The following is a 16,900-nucleotide window of genomic DNA, read 5'->3' as shown; positions in this document are numbered from 1 at the left end:
TTCTGGAAATTTGCTAAGAAAGTAGATTTTACATGCTGTCACCAATTAAAAAGATAACTATGTGAGGAGATGGATATGCTCAATTACTTGACTGTAGTATGTGCACGTATAACAAAACTTCATGTCGTACACCGTAAATACATACCATTAAAAAGTAAAAAATAAGCCAGGCACAGTGGCGCACACCTGTAATCCCAGTGGCTTGGTAGGCTGAGGCATGAGGATTGCAAGTTCAAAGCCAGCCTCAGCAAAAGCAAGTTGCTAAGCTAAGCAACTCAGTGAAACTCTGTCTCTAAATAAAATACAAAATAGGGCTGGGGATGTGGCTCAGTGGTCAAATGCCCCCTGAGTTCAATCTCCGATACCAAAAAAAAAAAAAAAAATGGTGAGAAATAAGTGGATGAACTTTGTGATAGGTAAATCATATATCAGTAAAGCTGCTAAAACATTTCTTAAATTCATCTTAAATGAGGTCAATACAAATCTCTATCTGCAACAAAAAGGTGTTCTCCTGTCCAGTGGCTCCTGTATTCCTAGTAATATAGAGACCACCAGACCAGAGCCGGGAGGAGGGGGATCACAGTGCCTGTAGTAGAATCTTCACGGTATCACTCCCAGGAGCCACGTGTGACCTTTACAGTTGGACACACTCTCATCTGCTCTTCCCGCAGGAGGACTATAATCAGCTGAGGCCGCTCTCCTACCCCAACACCGATGTGTTTTTGATCTGCTTCTCGGTTGTAAATCCTGCCTCTTACCACAATGTCCAGGAGGAATGGGTGCCGGAGCTGAAGGACTGCATGCCTCATGTGCCTTACGTCCTCATAGGGACCCAGGTTAAGATGCGGGTGATGGCAGAGTGGGTGGGCTGCAAGAAGAAAAGACCCTTTAGGTACATCACCAACATTGTGTTCTACCAAACACTGAGGGAGAGGGTCTCGGGACATGTCCCTCCTGTGAATGGAAGTTCTTAAAGTGTGCATGAGTAAAGACTTGGAGTTGAAAAGAGAACAACTATTTAATATGAAGCACTGTTTTAATATGTTCTTTAAAAAATAATCTGTTTTTTAATAACAAAGTATTTTTTTTAAATAGACATTTGTCCAGCCCTGAGTCAGAGTAATAAAACATGGGCAGTAACTGCACATATCTAATACTTTCGCAGCTAAAATCCACAATTGTTTTGAAATTCAAAATAGGTGTGGGTGTCAAAATGACCCTGGCAATCCAAATGAGCACATTTTGACAGAATTCCTTGAAAAGAAAGAATTCCTGGAAATGGAAGACAGAAATTCATGACTTTATTGTCTTTAAATCCCTTGATCTTCCAGATCTTAGAAATGAAGCTAAAACACACATGCCAGACCTTTCTGGACTCTAAAGACCTTTAAAGTATTTTGAAAGCTAATGAAGTTGCATAGTTTGAATTTCTGAGTCAGTTGCACAAATGGATCAAAGATGGTCCTGATTTTTTTAATATTTATTTTTTAGTTATAGGTGGACACAATATCTTAATTTTATTTTTATGTGGTGCTGAGAATCGAGCCCAGTGCCTCATTCATGCTAGGTGAGCGCTCTACCTCTGAGCCACAACCTCAACCCCTGTCCTGACTTTTTGTACTTTTAAAAGGATTTTGTTTTTTGCTTTCTCAAGATCTAAATTACTATTCCAAAGTCATAGGAATGTAATGACTCTGGGGACTTTATGGTTTTCCATTTCATATGCTGTTTCTTTCTATTTCTCACTTTACATTCTGCTTAACAAAGAAAAATGTTTAAAAACCATAAAGAAAAACATTGCCTAAGGAAGACATGGACCGATACAGAGTATATGTGTTTATTTGAACAGAGACAAAGTAAAAGATTCATTTATCCACAGATCCTGGCACACAATTGATTTTTCTGCTCTGAAAGACAATCATTTGTTTTGTTGTTGTTGTTGTTGTTGTTTTTAGTGTTTTTTAAGATGTTGATGGACCTTTATTTTATTTATTTATTTATTTATTTATTTTTATGTGGTGCTGAGAATCGAACCCAGTGCCTCACATGTGCCAGGCAAGCACTCTAGGTAGCACTGAGCCACAATCCCAGCCACAGCAAAATTTAAAGGAACCAAAATACTTTATTAAACTATCAAACCTAACAAATGCTCCCTTCAAGGCAGTTCTGCTTTTGAAAAGATGCTTCATTAAGCCGAACCCTTTGGAAACTCCTCCTGGGGACCTGCCTTCTTGAGCGTGCAGTCTATTTGTTAGAAGAGTCAGAGAGGCAGCAAATCTTCATCCATTTGAGGGTGAATATTTGATATGGAAAAGCAAAAAAAAACAGTGTCAGGAAATAGGCTATTAAATAATGAGTAATAGAAATTGGAATCTGATAAATCATCCCTGAAAGGTAACAAAAGTGTCTGGTTCTTGTATGTCCTATCAGTGGAAACTGCAGATAAACACACAATTTCAAAATCACTAGACACCAGTATCACTGGAATAGGCTGCTGCACTCAGAGCAACTTCTCTGAAGGAGCAAGTGTAAGGACATCCAGGTGTGGCCGAGTGCAGATCACTCTACCTTTTCAACCTAACCTGGGCACACACACGTGCTTTCTTAAAGAAAATTCAGCAACTTCAAAGATGTTCAGGAGAAAGAAACTATGTTGGCAGAGTTTAAAGTATTTGGCAGGCCCTGAACAAATGAATGACTTTGTCTTTACCAGATTGATCTCCGCGATGACCCCAAAACCTTGGCCCGCCTGCTATATATGAAGGAGAAGCCGCTCACTTACGAGCATGGAGTGAAGCTTGCAAAAGCGGTACTGTTCATTTTTAATTCAGCTTTAAGTGGTTACTAGAAAAGAGCAGGGTGTGTGCTTTGGGATGGCAGGCTCCATGTGGGTGTGCTTTAAACTGCAGCATGTTTAGAATCCTCTCTCTGCTCTGGATCCTCCCCTCTGTTCTAGAAAGACTGGAGGGGCCATTTGGTTAATGTTCCTGTCAGCCAGTATTGTCTGTTTTTCATTAAGACAGAAACTTTGTGAATTTAAACAGCCAGAGCACTTACCATTTTTATTTAGCAACCTCTAAAAAGAGGTTACCCTACAAAATAGTTGTCATATTTGGAATGAATTAAAGGGAGTCATTAGATGTCTGTTTGTAAATCTCACTGCTTATTATCAACATAACTCATCTAAATGACCCTTTTCGTGGTATTTTGTGATTTCTCTTGGAAGAGACTTAGACTCAGGTTATATTTATGCAATATTTCTTATTATATAATGAGTAGCCACTTAGAAAGTTTGGGTTGTGTTACAACAGCATCTGGAAAAAATAACATACACCAAAAAGTAACTAGTTGGGGAATCTAAGCAGTTGCTCAACAAAAAGGCAACTTACCCAGAGCTGAATTATTTTCTTTTTTTTTTTTTAAAGAGAGAGTGAGAGAGAGAGAGAGAATTTTTAATATTTATGTTTTAGTTCTCAGCGGACACAACATCTTTGTTGGTATGTGGTGCTGAGGATCGAACCCGGGCCGCACGCATGCCAGGCGAGCGCGATACCGCTTGAGACACATCCCCAGCCCAAGCTGAATTATTTTCATAGGCCTTTTTTCAGTCTTGAAATGTAGAGTGATTTTGGGGGGGGAGAAATGCTTCAGCAAGTATTTGCCAGACACCAAATCTCTACCTTTCCATTATCACCAAGATGTGTGCAAAGCAGCCAGTAAAATAGACACAAGAGAACGGAAGTACTTTGTGCAAGAGAAAGCTTATAAATCATATTTCCATCATTTGAATCCCTTCTTCAATGATTTAGGCTCAAACTCATCAACCAAAGTAGGAGGCTTTAAATTTTTCTGTTTTAATTTGTAAGTAACTAACCCTGCTAGATACATGTCCCCCAGCAGTTCATCACCCTCTCTAAGCTAGTGGAGAATCTTAATGAGTTCTTCATCGATAAAAATGTACACATTTCTCATATTAAACCTTGTTTATAGGCACCAAAAAGGAATGTGATACACTTAACTAGAAGCAAATTAAAGAAAATTGTGTTTTTATGGCTCAATGCATGAGAACGTCTCATGAACATGTAAAGTCCCCACTCCTGCAGTCATATCAGTGTCAACAGGACCACTCAGAGCTCTTAGGATGCTGAACATTTCACAAATTCCACCTCACTGCACACTCTCTTTAGTGGACAGTGTTCCTCTCATAGTACAGGTTAGGAAATAGTGTCTTGGAGAGACAAACGTGTTTGATTCACACCATTCATCCTAACAAAGTCAGAAATCCTAGTGGCACACGCATGTAATCCCAGTGGCTCAGGAGGCTGAAATAGGAGGATCATGAGTTCGGAGCCAACCTCAGCAACTTACCAAGGCCTTAAGCAATTCAGTGAGACCCTGTCTCTAAATAAAATAAAAAAAAAAAAGTGGGGGGGGGGGGCCTGAGGATGTGACTATAGTGGTTAAATGCTCCTGGATTCAATCCCTGGTTCCAAAAAAGAAAAAGATTCTAATCCAGCTCTGGGGACATTGTCGCCTGTGCACCTGGCCTTGTGTAAACTGTCCATTCTTCAAACATTTACTTTTCTTCTGGGAAAATAAGTATGGATAGGTTCTGCTACCTTTTCCCTAAACATTCTCCTTCAAATGTTCTCATTAACACGTGTGAATACATAGCCCCATAAAAAACTGGGTGGGTTCCTAGCAGGAGGTCCCCAGCGGCTGAGCACCACCTCCCTGCAGGAGGTCAGTCTCCTTGCTCCCTACCTCGGAGCCTGTCTTCCACCTTCCTCCTGTCAGCTGCCTAGCTCCACTTGTCACTTGCCAGTTGTTTCTTCCCTCTGAAAAGAAGTCTCTCCAAAACCTCCCATCTCATCTCAGACTTATTTCAGAAACAATGGCTGAGTGCACCACTCCATCGCCTTCTGCCAGCTTCTCCTAGCAACTGCTCTCAGGTACAGAGAGAATCGTGTTTCGCTTACAAAACCCAATTTAGAAGAAAACCAAGCGGGATCTTAACTTGTTTCATCACAAATCCGTGTAATTATAGAGATGCTTTAAGTTTCTCTACTCTTTGACTTTTCTGTCAAGTAGTTTATGGTAACAGCCAGTGTTTATGGAGTGTTTATCATGCACTGGGCTGCGTGCCAAGCACGTCACAGGCTTCATCTTAATTGATCCTCACAGCCACCCCCCCCCCCAGGTGCGTGTGTTGTTATCTCTACTTGCCTGGAGGAAACTGAGGCTCAGAGAGGGGAAGCTCACAGCTAGGAGGCCGCAGCGCTGGGACGTGGTGCAGTGCTTTAACCGAGGTCTCTTCCGCCTCCTTCCTAGAGCCTGATACAAAACCCTGAGTTTGGGGCGTCTGTCTTCATGTGCAGAAGACTCCGATTTCACTGTGCAGTACTCTCCTCAAAACTTAAAATGCTTTGTGAATTCAGAGTTCTCATACCTGATTCTTTTTGTTTGGTGTGTTTCATCCATCATCTCTTTTTGGTCCCAAAGGGCATTTTATTTTTAAAGGATGTTTTCATAACATCTGTATTTGCCATCCTTCGCACTCCAAAGCCAACCACGTTCACATAAATATTTTGCATCGATTTCTAATAAACATTCCTTGTTACCCTTTAACTTGTTCTTTCCTTCCTTGTCTTTCAATTATTGTGTCTCAAGTTTCAGCCTACACATGCGCAAAGGTCCATTTTACTACCAGATTTTTTCAATAATAATTGATTAAACACCGACTATGTGCCTTGCGTTATGTTACACATTAGCTCTAAGATTATGGTACTCCATGTGTTCTCTTTCTCAGTTCCATTCCATACAACCTAAGCAGGGTTTTCTAAGTTCAGACTCCCTGAGGTATTTCTTGACATGTTCCTATTTTTCTTTATTCTCTTTGGCCTCTTTTTGCCCTCCCCTGCCATGGTCTTCCCCTGGTATCTTTTGTTCTTGTTGTCACTCTAACGTCATACCTGTTACCTGTTGGGTTTCTGATACACACAGGTAGAATTTAAAGCAGAAAAAAAATGCTATAACAATGTTCAGTCAATGTTATAGACTCAATCATCTGGAGTCTTTATACCTTCCTCCTGAATGGAGGAGTCATAGCTCCTGCCTTCCTGTTTGCCCTGTGGTCTTTGAAGGCCACCACCTCATCACTGGTATCTGAATGCCTGAGGCCCACAGGCTGGAAGAGGAGGAGACAAGTGAATGCAAATTCTAAAGCAACAGAGAGCAGGGAGTGACTGACATTCAGGGAAGGAAGATTCAGAGATTTCTTGAAGCAACTGATATCTCTGTCAGGCTTCATGAAGGATAAGGATGAGTTCATGCGTAAACAAAATTAGGGGACAGGAGACAAAAATTCCAGACCAGTACCTTCAAGGGCATCCTTTAAAGCACAAAGAGCAAAGTGGCAACTGATGGGCCAAATTTCACCCACAATCTTGATTAGCCCCATGGGTACTTTTAATGCAATCCAGGGGCCAACATTTAATCACTTTGGAAACTTTGCATAAATATATGTTGTTCTGGCTTCTTAAAAAAAAAAAAAAAAAAAAACTTTCAGAATGCCTGGCAACTCTGGACCAGTATTTCCTCCTCAACTGAAACTTCTAAATAGTCAGACAAGGTATGTACCCTTCAATCTACCACAATCCCCAAAGCTGAGTGGTTAAGATTCTGGCTCAGAAAATGGACAAAGGCTAATTTCTGCCCTTTCTTAGTTGTATGGACATAAACAGGTTCTTAACCTCTCTGGACATCAGTTCTCTGGGCTATACCTCCATCTCCACCCTTTTCTTGAAAACATGTCAGTTTGGTAAAGCATGCTCCAGATGGCTAACATGTGGATCTAAACAAGACCCTGTATCATGAGGGTGGTGATAGACTTGCCTTGTAAAGTTCTCGTGGTGGTGAAATGCAGTCATGTTCCCCAAGCTCTGGGTCAGCAGGCTATGGCTGTTAAATCGGTGCAGCCCTTCAGACAGCTGGGAAGGCCTCTCTGCTTTTATCTCTTCCAGTTACTTTCAGACCCACACTACTACATACCCCACAGACACCAGGGCGATCCAGGAAGAATGAATGGTTTTCACTTGATTAGTCATCAAGGTCATCATTGGGCCTGTTGTTGTTGTTTAATTCCTTCTTGTCAGACTCTTGGATCTTCTGTACCTCTATGGCATGTTTCCCAGCTTTTGAAACAATAAGCTTTAACCACGGTAAAAGTTATCAGAAAAGGGTTCTCTCTGTTGATATCCTCAGTCTCCACCTTTTTCTTGAAAACATGTCAGTTTGGAAAAGCATGCTCCAGACTGTTAACATGTGTATCTAAACAAGACCCTGAGCGCTTACAGATGGATTCTACATATTTGACTGAGTAGGTCATTTTGTGCCAAGAAACAGATGAAGTCACTGCTGTAAGAAAAGCCATATTTCCATGAGCCAGCTTTCCATTTCACACCTTTGAGAACATACATTATTTTTCCTCCCCACAGTCCCTCTAACAGGGGCTCTGCCTTTTCCCTGAACCAGGATGAATTCTTCTCTCTGACCCTCAGAGTCCTTGAAACGTGCTAACAGTACTTACCTCATAACTGGGTTTCTGTTTCTCACACGTACTTCCCAAATCACACCCCAAATCTCTTGGCTACTTTTCCTGGAACTATCGGTACTGCCTGATGTTATGTTAACCTTGTTACACAATAATGTCTTTATCTACTGTTTCATTATCTTTAGTAAAGTTGGAATTGGGAGAGACAAGTTTGGGCTCCTCCTGCATCATCAAAGGCAAACTCTGACAAGCTTATCCACAGCACTATGGGGACAGAGGACAGAGTTCCCTGCCTATCTTGCAGGACCCCCAGTGTAAACCTGGCTCAACCAGGCTCTCCTGAAATTTCCAGAATCAGACTAAGGCTTGTGATCATTAGTGGGGAGGTTTCCCAGATAGAACGTCACCACAGCACTTTCTAGGTATTTTTGCAGCATGACTGACACAACCTGTCCCATTACAAGCAATAACTCAGTTGGCACATTGGTTGAATTTCCATCTTAACCAATTAGCATATCAAGTACGGACACAATTCACCCTGCCCCCAAAAAAGTTGACATTATTAAAATTAAATTTTTTTAATTAAAATTAAAATTTTCTTCACTCTTTATTCCCCTTTTGTACCCTACTATTTTTATTTATTTTCTTAAAAAGTTTTTTCCTAATCTAAAGGCCGATTGAAAGCCATAAAATAGGCTTTCCATTGATGATTTCAATACCATGCTTTTGGTATTTTCATTTGGTTCACACAGTGACTAATATCTATTAGAGACATTAGGAAATAGTTTTTGGACCCAATCAAAACAAAATTATTTCATTCTCAGTCTCTATAGCTGTGGCCTTTCAAATAAGAGAGCAACCTCGTTCACTAAGTTGTCAACTTGACCAGCTTCTTGCAGAGCTGAGCCATAAGGGTTACAGTTACGGGTCATGGAACAAGGAAAAGAACACACATCAAGAGACCCAGAGTTTAGGTCTAATTTTTCACTTTCTAATTAAATCCCTTAAACGATTCATTTTACCTTCCTGGGGTTGTTCCCATTCTTGTCGAAGCTAAACCTCCGTTTTTCTTTAGTTCACACACTGCTGGTAACAGTCAAATACATCCCATATCAGAAGGCATACAGAAGGTTTTAAAAATTGGTAAATATTAAATAAAAATGTAGGTGCTAGAGTTGTGGATTTATGGCAGAGTGCTGGCCTTGCATGTATGAGACCCTGGGATTAAGATCCTAGCACCAAAATAAAATAATAAAATTCCCAATTTCCAACTCCTCTTGAAAAATACAAAAATGGGCAACCATCACCCAACATTCTCACATGGCAGCAGAATAAGACTGGCTGCCCTAGAGGGGACGTGTACTTTACAGTCAATCCACCATAGTCCTCACTTCCCCCTATTGCCTCACACCAGCCCTGATTTCCTCACTTATATAAATTATGGGTCCTAATAGACCTATTTAGCCATTTATCAGCTATAGTTTCCAGGAACTTGCCATCCAGTCAACCTCTTCTTGAATCTGCTTTAATTTTTTTCAAAGGTGGTCTCCTAATGTGAAGCAAAAACTAACACATGTATTTCTCCAGATGTCCTTAATAATAAGAGGCCCACACCATGTTGTTGGCTCATACTGAGCTCGTGAGCCATTTTTATCTCAGGTCTCCTACATTGAGGCTGACTGCCAAACCTGGTCTTCATGGCCTGTGATTTTCTTAATAAGAATCTGTAGCTTTGGCCTGAATATCTGTTTCTCGTAGGAACTTTGTGATTATGAAATACACCATGGAATGACATTATTACAAAGTTTTCAAGTAAAGCCCCAAACAAGTACCAAATACTTGACCATTTACATATACAGACCGTGCACTAATGAGGAAGATGTCTCCCTCAGCAAATGTATCTTATGATTTTTTAAAATATTTTTATATTTTTTTTAATTTCTTAAAATTTAAATTTTTAAAAATTTTTTTACATTCTTAAAATGTTTTTAAAGTATGTTGAAACCAAATGATAATGCCAATCAGATATTACCTTCTTAAGATGATAGCTTATCCAAAGTATTTTAATCAAGGATGACCTAGAAATCCTATGCACTCTTGTCAGCCAGGTTGATTCTGCTTTACTTCATCCAGGAGATGCATTTCACTTGAACTTGACTTCCACACTGCAAGCAAAAGAGAGGGTGCTAAAAACAATATCTTGTGGTCCTGTTGTTCACAACATACATTCAAATCATACCACAGTTTCAAATCCTCTCCTATTATATTTTCCTGTTAGGAAAAAAAGGTTTGTAGATCATTTTCAGAATTATTGTTTACCAAAAATGATCCACAACCATTTATTGTTAATACAAGACTATAAAACAATAGAAAAATAGAAAAAGATTAGGATTGCAGATGCAAATTGAAATGCAGAGGGGAAAAAAAAAAAAACATAATCCAGAACAATCCCCAGGCTGTTCGTAAGGGCGGGCAGAGGTAAGGTCTGGCTGGGCAGAGGGCTGACCCACAGAGCTTTGCCCTTCTTTTCTTCCTGCTCAGGCCTGTCTGTCTCTCTTTTTGTATTTAAGATCGGAGCACAGTGCTACTTGGAATGCTCAGCCCTGACTCAGAAGGGTCTCAAAGCGGTTTTTGATGAAGCCATCCTGACCATTTTCCACCCCAAGAAAAAGAAGAACCGCTGCTCAGAATGTCGCGGCTGCTGTTCCATCATCTGAAGCTGCTGGAGACTCGCCTCCACCCCACCCCAGGGTGCAACAGCAGCCAATCTCTGGCACCCAGCTCCATCCAAAAAGGAGGGCGGGACCAGAAATGAATTCCCTTGCACCAAGGCCGCCCCACCTGTGAGCTCCCCAGCACAGCCTCCCAGTCAACCAACTGCCATGTCCCCAGTCCCCGGTGCCCGGTCCCCCATCCCGGCCAGAAGCACCCACGCCGCACCCCGACGTTAAAGCGGAGCCGGATTTCAGACAGTGTCGCTGCCGAACTCGTGGGGAACAGTCAAGGGCCATCTCGCCCTCCACCTGCCGCTGCCACAAGCACAAAGCTGATGGGAGAGGAGGAGCTCAGTTCCCGAATTGGTGGCCTTACATCTTTTACAAAACTCGGGAATATTAAAAAAAAAAAAAAACAACGTTTTCTTCTGAATCTGCTGTTTTACCCATCGTGTTACGTTCCTTTTGCATTATTTCAAGAAATTTCCTAATTTTTTTTTCAATTCACTCAGGCCTTACAAATCCATACCAAAGCAGCCTAAAGGCAAGATGGTTGATGTTCGCTTCTATTTTCAGCATGTTTCTACCAAAGTCATTGGAACCAACATGTACCTCTGAATGCCTGATTATAAGAGAACTTTAAATTTTTCAAAATTTTACAGAGCAATACCTTTTGAGGAAAAAAAAGAAAACACCATCTGAATTATTTTGCAGATCCACATTTTTGGCCAAAAATTCACTGTAAAAGGGCTTGCGTTGATAAGTGAACTGCTTTTTTCCACCTACTATTGCCAGCCAGGGCAAACTAAAAATGAACTGAGTTAAGAAAGAAGTAATTCTGCTTTCCCTCCAAATGGCATGAAGGAAGGGTATGGCAGAACCCATCTTTTCAAATATTAAGCAAAATGGACTTCCCTGCTTCCTGCTCCCCTCCACCATTGCATGTTCTTTTCCTCCTTGATTTGACACTTTCTCCTGTGCCCAATTCCTTTGTTCTTCCCAGTCGTAACCTGACCTAAAAGAAAGAGCTGGACATTGGACATGAAAAAGCAAGTGTTTCAAAAATCTCCTGGTTCAAGCAAAGTGCCTCGATTTTTCCACTTGCTTAGACAGACCGAAGGTGCTTCTAGCTTGCACTATGGATGCTCCTGTTCCATTTAAATGACATTTTCCAGTTACAGCAGGCAGTAAATTACTGCCTCTCTCTCTCCATATTCATTATTCTAAAAGTTTGTCTAGGAACCAGGTTTGTGAATACCGAGCTCTGAATCCTTTTTCCAAATGATGCATTCCAAGGACTTTGGCTTAGGAGAAGAAAAAGCTCGCAGTAGGGGGATCTTGTGACCTTCCTATATGACAATTCCAAACATCCAGAAATTCTTGCGTCACAGGGAGCTACTTCCTCCCTTTTAAATAGAGAATAAGATGGCTTCTAATTAGTCTTATTTGCTTTCATGTGCCCTGGAATAACCCAGGTAATCACTTGATCATTTTATATTATTGCATAAGCGAAGCCTGTTTTTGCAGTATGAAATATGTCAAATTTTTTTTCATATTCAAGCTGTTGAAAAAATCCAGTGTTTCTGTCCCTTCTGCTCCTAGAAGAACCACATAGAAAAGAATTGTATTATGAGTCTTTTCTCTTAAGACCTTTCATGATACCCCTTCAGTCTTTTGTTTTTATTGGTTAACTGGTTAGTTAGTTTAGAATTTCTGAAATGTGTTTTCCTTTCTTCCACATTGCAAATGCTATTTTTTCTTTTCTCCCATCTAATTGCTAGCATTTTCTTAAACACACACACATACACACACATACGCACACACACACACACACACACACACACACACACCACCTAAAAGGAAACAGGAGCTTTGTAAGTCAAAGCTTGACATTTAGAGAACATGAGGACTTTCTGCCTTTGTAAATGGAAATCAACCATGTATGAACTATAGCTGCAGAGGTTATGAGTTCATCCTTTACAAACAATAATGAGCATTTAGCCCTGTAATAAAGGAAGTGTTGTTAGTCAGTTTTGTTACATTATTGCATCACTACATCTTGCTAAAAGGCCACTCCTTACTTCTCATTGATGTGGATGAAAAATTGAAAGCAGTACATTAGCTCCACCAGAGAGAATTTTCCAGATGTGTGCACAGGCACATAGCTCCCCAGGTCATCACCTCCTTAGTGGGCCACTGGGATGAAAGTGTTCACAGTGGGAAGATCACTGTCACACAGAGCCGGAGCCTGGACAGAGAGACTATTGGTGTCGGAATGGAATACAGACTCCTCCAAGAGACCTTAGGAGTCAATTACCAAGTAGAACAAAGCAACCCAAGTGAGTTAGCATCCCACCAAATCAGTCATTCATTCCCTCTTTTATGGCTAGACCTAATTCATTTCACTAGAAAGTGGTTTCTGCTGTAAGATCAAATGGAATGCTCTGAAACCACAAATATAAAAAGACATAGAAATCGGAAGAAGGATCTTTAATGGTCCACGCTGTCTCCCAAAGTCAACAAATGGCCGCTGATCTCCATGTGAGGACAGAGTCTTAACTTTTCAGAGCTAGAAAAGGCCTCAGAAACTGTAGTCCAGTCCTTCCTGCACAGATGAGAAACTCTACTGCAATGGCCTAAGAGAGGTGTGTTGTGCCAGAGCCAGCACAGATCTTGGCTCTTCTGCTTCCCATCCAGTGCCCTTGAGCCTCAACTGATTCATTAACACACCCATTAAGTTGGAGTTTTGTAGGCACATCATTGGAGTTATATCATTTATCCTACAGATCTCAGACACATTTTTGACCATATATTCAATTATTAATAATAATTATAAAATTTATAAAGACATCTAGAAGGTAGCATCCAATGTGATAGATTTTACACTGTATGGAATGCATTTGACAGTACTTTATTCAAGCAAGCTAAGAAAATAATAGTAGAAGATGAAATCTTTAAGGTTACTCTCCAGATACATTTTGAACACACAACTTCTTATAGTTAAGCCACTAGAAATAAGATAAGCCATCAAACTACTAAAAAACTATAGACAAGAATTCAGTCTATTCTCTAATATGCCTGGAATCCAGGGTAATCAGCAATGTAATCCCAATCTAATGGTTCAATCAATAGTTTGACGGGGGGACTGGGATTGAACTCAGGAGCACTTAACCACTGAGCCTCACTAAGTTGCTTAGGGTCTTGCTAAGTTGCTGAGGCTAGCTTTGAACTTGTGATCCTCCTGCCTCAGCCTCCCAAACTGCTGAGTTTACAGGCATGTGCCACTGCTTCAGGTTTGACAGATTTTTTTTTTCACTCAGATGTTTGATTGGTTGGTTGATGGAATTAATGGACTCCTTAGGCTATTTCGAAAATACAGAAGGACTAAGACACAAGTCAAAACCATGGTCCACATAAGAAATCTGGTCTGATTTCTGCCAAGAAAAGTTAGACAATTACTAAAGGTGAGAACTACAGCAACATTAAACTAGGAAGCACCAAGCTGGGAGGTCAAAAGTAAGTCATACACATGTGGCAAGAAGGCTTTGGTACTGAGACTTTGATGGCAATATGTCTGTTTATGATACGCAAAGTATCTTTTGGAAGATGTGCAATCCATCAGAGAAGTGGGTGCAACCATACACAATGTTCATTAGACCCCCAATAGGAAAATAGTATTAGAATGGTAGCAAAAGAACACTCACAATTACACTCACAATTTTAGGAGAAAATAAAGAAAGCTAAATCCAAAATTTGAATCCAACAAAAAATTGGTCAATGTTTAAAGTTGAGCATCTTCAAGAATAAATACATTTACTGTCATGTAACTAAAAAGAACAAATAAAAAATTTTTTAAAAGAAGAAAAAACATATTTCACTTGAGGCAAGCATCCCCAAATGCCCTATGACATTCATAAATGCAAACTCATTCATGACACCAAAGAGATTCCAAATTGAGGGTTTGTTTTAAAAGCATACTTGACATCATGCTGGAGATTTTTATCTAACCAGTTATATGTTCATTTTTAAAACCCACCCTTGTTTAGCTGCCAGGATTTGAAATCTGCATTCACTCTCAACAGAAAGAACCAGAGGGCACCAGCTGTTTGGAGAGTCACTGAGTAGGCTGTCCAAGTATCAGTAAGAAAACTGCACAAGATAGTGTTGTTTCCAGGACCCTTAGAAACAGAAAGGAAAAGAGAAGATCATGGAAAACTGAGTTTCTTAGGAAAGAAGTTAGGAATTTTAGAAAAAGGTAGACAGGATGGAGAGGAAGCCCCAACCAAACACAAGGCAGAACACACACCTGAGAATCCTCCTGGAGAGTGGTTAACTTCTTCCTGCCTGGTCTCTAGAGGCAGAGGGAGGAATGGACTGTGATCATGAAGAGCACTCCATGATCATCAGGGCTCCTGGGGTCACGATCCTAGGGGATTCCACTCGTGATTCACTACAGATGAGTGAAATTCTAGTCCATGTTCTTTGGGTCTTTCATAGCAGGATGGGAGCTCAGCCTCTCACCATCTCTGTTTACACAGAACATGCAGTCAAGGAAAATCAAGAAATATGATTGAACAAATGAAAGTTTTCCTGAGCTAAAACATGACTTAAAAATCTGAAGAGGGTGACCTTTGGAATATCTGGACAAACAGTTCCTTGGGTGAATGGTATTGATGCATCTTCAATGGAGTATTTCCAAAAGAAAGATGGTATTTCATAGGCACAAGTACAATCGCATATGATAAAGCAATAATTTCTGGTGCTTCGATGGCCAACAAAGACCAGAGCACCAAGCTCTATCTTCAGCGTCACTTCAGCCATCAGGGGCTCCGCTGTGCTCTTTGGGTGTCCCTTGGGGTCAGGGAAACAAAGAGTCAAAGAGAGTTTGACTCATCTGTGAAATGGTGGGGTGCAAGTCACCAACAGTTTTTGTCTTTGAAATTCCACGACAGGAAATTAGAGTAAAAACTGCATGATGAATTTTGGTCACAATATATTTCTTCTCCCTTATGGGGGATATGATGTCAAGGATCAGGGTTGCTTTGGTGCATGTGTGTTTTAAACGCATCCTACCCTGGAAGTTTTATTTTGTTCTATGAGTTCTGCTGTGGCTCAGAAGCTTTGTGAAGGCACAGCTGGAGTCATTCTGTTGTGTTTTTAGTTATGTCCTCCAAGTCTCTCAGTCACACAGTTTGCTGAATAGGATCTGATCAGGGTTATAGGGAATGTCATGTCCTGGGCATCAGGAGGAGAAGGTTCCCATAGTCACGCTTCGCTTCCCTGGGACCCTGTACAAGGCAGTCTTCAGTTTGTGAGTTCTTTGAGGGGTGGGAGGGTGGAGAGACGGCTTCTGAGTAGAGCTTCGTGTTTGGGACAGCTTTGTAAATACACATCTAAAATCACCTCTACCTAGCGTTGTTTAATTTTTTTTTTTTAAGCAGACTCTTTTGTCCTCCGGGAGTCAATAGGCAAGAAAGTTAATGGATTCTACATCCTCATCACCTGGTTACACTGTCTTTCTCTCTGAGTCAACAGAAATTACTGTTTAAGTACATCTCGGCAGAGTTTTTTCCTCAACTGTAACAGTTCATGTTCTACTCAATGTAATCTGTACAGTCAAGGGCAGGACAGCTGGTCCGCTCGCTGGCTGGTGTTCCTACCATCTGCGTCTTATGTAATGGCTATTCTATGTACCTTGGTCATTATTAATGGAATGTTATTTCATGTACTCTTTAACCTTGCAGTTTATTTTGTGTCATGTTCTGATTTTCAAATCATTAAATAGTCTTCTTCCTACTCTCATTTGTGAGTCATTGGAAGGTGTCTCCGGTGATCACTTGAGGAAACTGCTTTCCACAGGCTTCTTATAGAATGGGAAGTTTTTTTTTGTCTGGCCTCTTGCTTCTCAGAGTGTGGTCCGGGGCCCAGGAGCATCAGCATCATCTGAAGGCACTTAGGGCCATACAATCTCAGGCCGAGTCTAGACCTACCTAATCAGACTCTGCATTTTAATAAGACCCCCCCCAGTAATTTGTATGCACATTAAAATTGGGGGAGAACTGGTCTACGAGACAGTCAAGTTCATTATTAGTCTCTACATCCAAACACAGAGCTGCCTGATGAAGACCCGTCAACTTAGCCTCTCAGGCTAAGGTCAAGTCTGGGGCACCACGAGAAGGTTCCCATAGTCAGCAACCTTGCTTATCACGCTTAGCTTCCCTGGGACCCTAAACAAGGCAGTCTTCAGCTTGTTAGTTCTTTGGAGGGAAAAGAGACAATTTCTGAGTAGAGCTATGTGGGTATCCCCTAAATTAATATTGAGTCATTTTCATTTCTTGGATGAATGAAAGGGCTGTCAGAAATCCTTTCTTTTTCTTGTCTTGTGCTACCCAGCTGCAGTAAAGGAACATGCATATTTTGGAATTGAGCAGAAAAGCAGCATCTGGTTTGAAAGATCTGCTAAATCTAAAGTATTTCTGTTCTGAAAGTCTTTGGGGTGTTTACAAGGGAGAGAGGGAAAAAAAGTCCTCTAAAATTACTTTTCCTGAAGAAGTAAGATTCATACCACATGAGATTATAAATTTACAAAATAAACATAAAACAAATTTCTGAGGCATAAAACATTTAGCAAAGT

At 40.7% G+C, this 16,900-nt stretch overlaps 1 protein-coding gene across 1 annotated transcript in view; it reads left to right on the top strand.

Annotated features, from left to right (window-relative positions):
* Rhoj (ras homolog family member J) overlaps positions 1-16,043 on the top strand; it is a 91,055-nt gene extending 75,012 nt beyond the window's left edge. Inside the window, exons 3-5 of the mRNA XM_026385197.2 lie at positions 672-836; positions 2,714-2,809; positions 10,123-16,043. Of these exons, the coding sequence (XP_026240982.1) occupies positions 672-836; positions 2,714-2,809; positions 10,123-10,269 (408 nt within the window). The 3' untranslated portion in view covers positions 10,270-16,043. The remainder of the gene's footprint in view (positions 1-671; positions 837-2,713; positions 2,810-10,122) is intronic.
* The last annotated feature ends 857 nt before the right edge of the window (positions 16,044-16,900 follow it).

The sequence above is a fragment of the Urocitellus parryii genome, chromosome 6, assembly GCF_045843805.1.
Source record: "Urocitellus parryii isolate mUroPar1 chromosome 6, mUroPar1.hap1, whole genome shotgun sequence".
NCBI lineage: Eukaryota > Metazoa > Chordata > Mammalia > Rodentia > Sciuridae > Urocitellus > Urocitellus parryii.
The sequence above is the reverse complement of the archived record's forward strand: the minus strand, read 5'-3'. Positions and strand labels throughout refer to the sequence as shown.